Genomic DNA, 8,011 nt, shown 5'->3' on the forward strand with positions numbered 1-8,011 from the left:
ATCGTTATAAATTATTCAATAAGTATCATAATTTATTATAATTTGAATTGAATAATTTATATTGGTTATTACAGAAACCATGAAAACTCATTTATTAGCAAAAAAAAAATATATATTATTTGAGTAAAGGCGAGATGGAGGGTCCTGTTTTTTTCTATGAATTGTAATACTTAAGTGGATACAAATAAAAAAAACTCACAAGGCTTATAATCTTATAATTTACAGCCGAAATAGTCTTTGAGTAATTAATAAACCTACCTGTAGAATTTGATATAATTTATAATATTGTGCTGTAACGTATTGGTATTAATTAAAATTTAAAAAGATTATGACAAGTAATTGACTTGATCAGGCACAGATACGTCTACATCAAATTGAGGACTAAGATTTTCAGGATCTGGGGTAATGGATGCAGTTCCTATTTCTCTTGATCCTATTTTAATTTCACAAGCAGTACCTTTTGATAGTTGCTTTGCGTCACCAACCAGTATTCTGTAGTTAATAGTGGTGTTGGTCAGAGTCCCTGTCATGTATTTCTGAAAGCGATTAGTGTTCAGCCACAGTTCTTCTTTGTCCTGGTCTCTTGGGTTGACGATTATCTTCACGCCGCTTGCAAACTGTAACGTGGTGTTGTCTTGGGCTATGGTTTGGATGTTCGCTCCACCATATGATTTGGATGTATGCCAACAGGCTATCGATAGTTCTTCGTTCAGACCGAAGTACATTGTTCCAGAACTGTCAATTGCTGTTGCTACTGACTGGCAAGGTCTCCTTCCTGTATACACCTGGGAGTAGATATTTATTAATTAATTTATTTATTTAAGAATACAAAACATTGTGGGCATAAAACCTAAATTCAAGACGTACACAACATGAGATTTACACTATAAGTCAAATATTATCCTCAAATGAGAGAAGAAGAGAATATAGAAAAAAATATTCTTAATAACAATAATAATAATAATAAAAAAAATAAAATAAAATCAAAACATACTAATTACAATTTTATACAGAAAATTAATGTTTCAAAAACAAAATGCAAAGTACATCATTGAAAATGTTTATGTCTTTAGGGAGCGCATTTACTAATCTTGCACCCCTCGCTAATGGTACCTGATAGGCGGCTCTCGTGGTGCAGTGGGTAAGGCGCTGGCCTTCCACCCGAGAGTTCTGGGTTCAATTCCCGGTCATGACAAAAACATTAATGTGTTTTTCTCAAAGCCTGGGTGTTTGTGACTGTTCAAAATTACTAACAACCACCTTGTACGAAAAAGCAAGGACATGCTTATAAATAATTCTAAAAGAAAAAAGTAGTGCCTGATAGGCTTGATACGAGGAAACGGTTTCGATCCATAATAAATCATGGCTGCGACCACGTAGGTAATTGACATGGGCATGTAAATTCAAATTCATTAGGACACTAGGATTGGAAACCATCCCTCGTGATAACAGGCAAAAGTGTAATCATAAACAATATTCTTCGATGTATAAACAGGGCTCAAAATGGACCGGAACGCACAAGAGCGCCGGTCCGGTTCATAAAATCTCCAAAATATCGCTCCGTCTCGTGGAAATATTAATTTGACCGCCTTAGCTAGATATGTCATATAATAAAAAAATCTAACAGACTTATTTTTATAAAATACATATACAATTTGATAACAACGTTAATATTTTCATAAAATTATCGAGCGCTCTGGTTCGTAAAATTTTCCATTCCGAGCCCTGTGTATAAAACATCTAAAATGCTATATGATTTAAAGAGATACTTTTAGATATGTGTTATATAGATAGAAGAATATTTTTAATCTACAACCTATAATTTTTTGATATAGGAAGGGTTTAATTGGATTTTAAAGATTTACTAATACAATCTGCAATTTGTATGTTTTTTTTTACCTTATCCGATCCTAATAAGTTCATATAGACCTCTACAGCGTGGAGGTTTGTATTAACAAATTTCGTTTTTTACGAGAAATGTATGTCAGCCACTTTCTCAACCATTAGGTCTATACTCTGACTCATACACAAATTGAAAAACCATTTGTGTACTTGCCATACCCAGGATTCGAACCTGGATGCTTGTAAGACTTTGTATGCTTAGAGCAATAAAAACAAATAAATATGACTGACAAAGTTTAGTGTAGACTACTTATTCCACAATTTTTATTATTATCTTATCACACGAATTTCCACATGTACCCACACAGAATATGACAATAATACCTGGAAACTAAGTGGGGATGCCTTGGAGTTCTTTTCAAAGATGGTTGAGTTCCTGATGAGGCTAGTGGCCACGCGATTCTCAGTCAAAGCAGACAAGGATTGGAAATAGAGGAATCTATCAGTACCTATAAGTGGTCCAAGAGACAAGCCCAGCATTCCATCCATCAACTCGAATTGTTCGCCTGAATAAGAAATTTTAGAAAAATATTAAACTACAAATTTAGCGTTGAACTAGCATTTAACACTATACCTACAATATAGAAGTAGTTTTACATTTGTTTTCGCTTGAGAGTTTGACAAATAATGGTTAACAACTATACCAGATTAGGGATTGCAATACCGAATGAAAATGTCAATACCGGTTTTTCGGTATTTATTATTGAATACCGGTATTTCTTAAACATTTAAAAAACAGAAGTAGGTGCTTATCAATAAATATAACTATTAAAATCTTTTTAAAATATTTTTTATAGCGAAAACCTACATACCTAGATTTATTATGTTGACATTTAAAAATATGTATTAATCATAATTGTAGAACTAGTTATTTTTCACAAATAATTTGAATATATTGATAATTTTAACTAAAGCCCTCAAAAGTTTATCAAGTGCAAATAAGTCCCGGCTGCAGGAAAAGCTTCTTAAAAACAACGCTTGTACAATCATCGATAATTATAAAATTTTTGTCATGGATGTTTTCTATTTCGAAATAATATTATGATTATTTATCGCGACAATTACTTTATAAATATATTTGGTGAAATTTGTTTTATTATTTATTCACCTCTGGTGGATTCACTCAATATATTTGCATTTTAGCAGCACATAAGTTATAATTCATTTCCAAAAACGTAAGCGAGTGTGCGTTCCTAATACGGAAAATTCCGGTATTTTGGATTTTTAAAGCCAGTATTTCGGTATTGATACATACTGGAATACCGATTTTGAAAAACCGGTATTGCAATCCCTATAACAGATACCTAATGCCAATTATTGAAAAAGTAACCAAACTGGGATACGATACGACTTGTGGACTTTCTAAAGACCTTGATTCAAAAGACAAAAACATATCATGACAATCATACAAACAGATGTGGTATTGTAAAGATTATTTAATTAGTAAAGCACATTGGCTGGAATATATTATTCGATGCAGGTTCAATGATCAAGTCCCACCCTACAATATGCACTGACTTTCTCTTACGTATGCTTACATACTGCAGTCTGCAATTTAGAAGAGATCTTTATTTAGCTACGTATGTTTTTCGACTTATACGAGGTATAAATGAGAACTCCACCATTCTGGGTAGTGTTGACCTGTGTGTCCATGATAACTATTTTATAAATAGGTAGCATCAGTTGTTTAATTTCCCAAGTTACAGAACCAACCTGACACTGGTAATGCCAATAATTGGGAGGGCGATAACTATGTTCAACCAAATTGCTTCGGGTGTTGATATATTCCACTTGCGTCAGAGTGAGTTTAGGTGGACGTTATTTTATAAATTATTAAAATAGAGTCTCCTTGGCAACTTCGATGTACTTCTTTGAACTTCTATAATATGTATAATTGTATTTTCACTGCTTTTGTATGTTTATATTATGTTCTCTTTTTATATTTTCATTTGTATCCCTTTTATTACTTTTCTTTTTTCTTCTTCTTTATAATACTTCTTCATATTGTAAACGTTTTAATCTTATAATTTGTAATGTCCACGATATGTTAAAAAAATAATAATTGAATTGAATTGAAATAAAGTGAAAAGTCTACTCCAATTCATAAAAAAAATATTTTGAAATTGTGTGTAAATTTACCTGCTACACGATGTGTTCCTGACGACGGGAAAGGATAGAAAAGTTTATTGTCTATTCTCCACGAGGAGTTCCTGGCATGGTCATAGACAAGCAGGCCAAATCCTTGAACATCGGCTATATAAAGAAATGTGTCTCTACATTGAGTATCTCGAACATCGGCTATCTGTAACAATTAATAATACTGACAATAGTATTTTCTTTATACAGATTAATACAAAATAATTACAAGATCAAAAGAACTTTTTATATACCACGTTTTTAAATTTTCTGTTGAATCATACAAACTTGACAATTCTATGTATTAATAATTTAGGATAAATAAGGCAATTGTCAACAAATCATTTTTTTGCTATTTTGCAACAAACAAACAAATATAGAATACTGAAATGTCATTTTGATTTACATATTAACGCATGTATATATTAATAATTTAGTTGCTATGACCACCTCCTTAGCAACCAATAATAGTGGATTGGATTACGGATTAATTCCGAAATAACTTTTCATACAAAACAAAATTAGCTGAAAATGAATTCAATTCTACTTTAAGATGGCTAAAAGTATTAAAATAATGCAGTGGCATCGTGTTCTGTTATATTCTAAAAGTTTAAAATGTCTAGCTAGTCGGGAAGTTAGTTAAAAATCAATTACAAGATTTTACTGGGTAAACAACCACCGGACAAACAAGAATACGATCTAAGAAAAACGTGGTAAAATAATAAACACTTCTGGTAGACTCACCTACCCTCGACGACTGAAATTCCATTCTATTGAAAGTGAAGTGTTTTTTTTTTAATCATGACGATGTCCGATCCCAAGAAGATCATATTATGGATTTCCATAGATGTTGTATACAGATTTTTGTTATTACGAGAAACGAAATGGATGTTAAAGCCAATTGCCACCAATCAACCTATTAGGTCCATACACTGCTTCAAACACATATTACACAAAATAAAAAAATGATTTTTCTAGACCCGGGATTCGAACCCCCGACTTTACAAGCTGACAAGGTAACCATTTAGCCTTCGTGGGCGTCAGTTAAAGAATTTTTACTCAAGATAGTAGTCTTATCTGCATTTCGTATTAGAAATTATGAAGGCAATTCGATTTTAGAATCCCATTTTATCTCTTCCATTGGTAGTCCTAAAAACAAAATGATTGTTCGCGTTTTGGTTTGAAGTTTGTTGCTTTGTTTACGTGACGCATGCATTTTTCACTGATTTATGTGACTATTCATCTTTAAAATACTGATCCATGTATTGCTTTTGGTTACCTTCATATAATTTGTAGAGAAACTATCTTTCGTTTAAAACAAAGTTTTACATGAAAATCTCTGCTTTGATACAGCATTGTGTGAGATGCGTGAAAGTTACATTTAAGTCATCTTTAATTAATCAAGTTTAATTTTGACAATATCTGTACATAATAATATAATCATGAAAGTATGTAATAATTATCTAATAGGTGAATCTGAAAGTATGGTAGAAAATAATAGTAGAAGTTCGAAGTTCTCTTCAAATAAACCTGCAATACAATCACTTTGAAGATTCTAGCCACCGGACAATTGTAACCTAAATTGGTTTTTTATGTATTGTCATCAAATATATCCTCCCCCTCAAAGTATGCCTCAAATCACGCATCAGAACTCAATATCAAATCAGTAATCTAACCACAAATTTAAAAACATCATTAGAATATCCCTGACAAAAGTTGACCAGCCCTACCTTGCAAACAATATTACAAAAATATTCTTTCAAAAACGACGAGGCGAATTTCGTGTACGAAGGTCACGAACGAGACTACCTGCGCCCAAGGGTATTAGTTTAAATGTATAAAAGTGAGAAAATGTGGGGACGAATATTGACTCTTGGTACATTAAATTTAATGCAAGACAGTGGTTGTAGGAATCTTTATGGTTATTAATTATTTTGAAGATAAAAATAAGGTCAGAAATTGTACGCCGTGTTTCTAAAGACTGGATTTTGAAATGTTATAATTGGGAAGAATAATTGGATAATTTGAGGTGATTGCTGAAAGATCGATGATTTATGTTGATGAGTTATCATTCAAGCATAGACAAATCGTTAGAATATGTGAAAGTTGACAATCGAAATGTAAAACTATATAATATGATTATTTTAAAATAAGTTTTCTTCTTATGAATGAGGTGGGTGGTCACAGGTTGCTGGAATATTTAAAAGGGGGTCGCGACTCTTTTGAAGTTTGGGAAAAAATAAAATAAAATAAATATTTACCACGTTCACAAAGACCGACGCCTGCTTGTAAAGTGGCTGAGCGAAACGGTGCCTATGAAGAAGGCTGTCTGTTTTCAAGTCGAAGAGAAGTATCTGTGGTGGACAATACTGTGTCGCCCCGATACGTCCGGAGTCCAGAACCCACGCGCGGTCACAATGATCTAACTGAAAATGATTTAATGTTATTGGCTTAATTATAATGTATCTTTTTATTCACTATTGACTATAGGTATCTGAGAATTTAAATTCAAAATTATTTATTTAGATATATGTAGTGAACTTACCAAATTATAAATTTATCATTTAACATTTGAGTAGTAAAAAACAAAAAAAATGGATACAGTGCACACCGAATGATCAAAGTCAGGGATTCACAAAGTGTGTCCCGCGGGCCAATTATGTCCCGCGTAACTTTTTGATGTGTCCCGCGAGATTTATGTTAAATCTGTATTATTTTTTATTCTTCATATCGAATATTAAAAATTACATTTAGAATTAAATATCCTTTGGCAAGAATGAATGGTCAGACACTTTGATATTTGTATACGACTGTATGCGTATGTGCAAAGTGCTGTTCCCGTAGATATGCAGTTTGAAAGAATAGATTTGTAAGAGAGCATGGAAGCAAAAGCATCTTATCGTGATAAGAATTTAATTGAATTATACAAAGAACTTTCACTTAAGGTATATCTAAATATAATTAAACATACTCATCAAATGGCTTCTTTATTAGTAAGTACTTACCTATATTTGTGAAAAAAACATTTTCTACAATATGCATTAATATCTTAGGATCAAAATTAACAGACAACCATATTATGGCACCTGTTTTGCATATTCACACCACAAACTTTGAGCCTGGATTGCAGGATTTAGTTTCAAACAACCAAATAATGCATAAATTCAATGTTGAAAAATTTTTAATATTATTTTTTAGTTGAGTAATAATAATGTGTAAGTATTTAATTAAAAATATAAGTTTACATAATAAACCATATTTTTTATTTTTTTGCCTAATGAATTAGAGTTTAGACTATATTAAAAACAGAAAATATTTAAAAAATGGCGGCAGTTCAATTCATTGAATTTTGTTCAATTCAGTATGTAAGTATACTATACGACAGAGCTACGAGATGGCGAGCGACAGGGGTTCTTGGGCGGACATAGTCTAAGAAGAATAATATTATTTGTCAGACTTACCGCGATCCTGTAAACCGATACCATTCCCTCACACTTTGTAGGATTGACGTGCCAAGAATAGTCAGGGAATGGCCGGAGGAATGGTCCAGCTGGTCCTCGACTGATGTCAGTTGCAACTGTAGTCAGAGTCATTGGACGTCCAGTATTGAATCGTGGAACAGTTAAGAAGTATCTTGGTGCACCTTGAAAATACAAACAGGTTAGTTTAATGTAGTGGAATCTGAAACCGCTCCAAAATTCATGTGCACGGTTCCCGTATGTAGGAATGTATTTTTGTTATCTATTGATGCTATAATAGAGTGTGTTTAGGTCGCATCTGTTATAATATCGGTATCTCTTATTAAATGCCCCACCCACTCTTTCTTGTTTTCTGCCAAAACTAGTGAACCTTGTGGTTTGATTATAACATTATTTTTTTATTAAATAAATTAATCGTGTAGGTATAGTCACTATACCAACGAGTGCTAGAACATCGAACCGACCCCAGCGCGTGCCAGCCCTCTCAACATAAA

At 32.5% G+C, this 8,011-nt stretch overlaps 1 protein-coding gene across 1 annotated transcript; it reads right to left on the reverse strand.

Annotated features, from left to right (window-relative positions):
• Window positions 1-326: 326 nt before the first annotated feature.
• Window positions 327-7,631, reverse strand: LOC147070369 (royal jelly protein-like protein). Its single transcript, XM_085949952.1, has 5 exons — window positions 7,500-7,631; window positions 6,300-6,464; window positions 4,042-4,204; window positions 2,227-2,408; window positions 327-785 (listed from the first exon to the last, which is right to left on the reverse strand). Exons 1-5 carry the CDS (start codon window positions 7,629-7,631, stop codon window positions 327-329), a joined length of 1,101 nt encoding a protein of 366 aa, XP_085806078.1.
• Between the last annotated feature and the right edge of the window lie 380 nt (window positions 7,632-8,011).

This window comes from Rhyacophila brunnea, unplaced genomic scaffold (genome assembly GCF_057557595.1).
Source record: "Rhyacophila brunnea isolate RB1 unplaced genomic scaffold, BYU_Rbru_1.0 scaffold_22, whole genome shotgun sequence".
Lineage (NCBI taxonomy): Eukaryota > Metazoa > Arthropoda > Insecta > Trichoptera > Rhyacophilidae > Rhyacophila > Rhyacophila brunnea.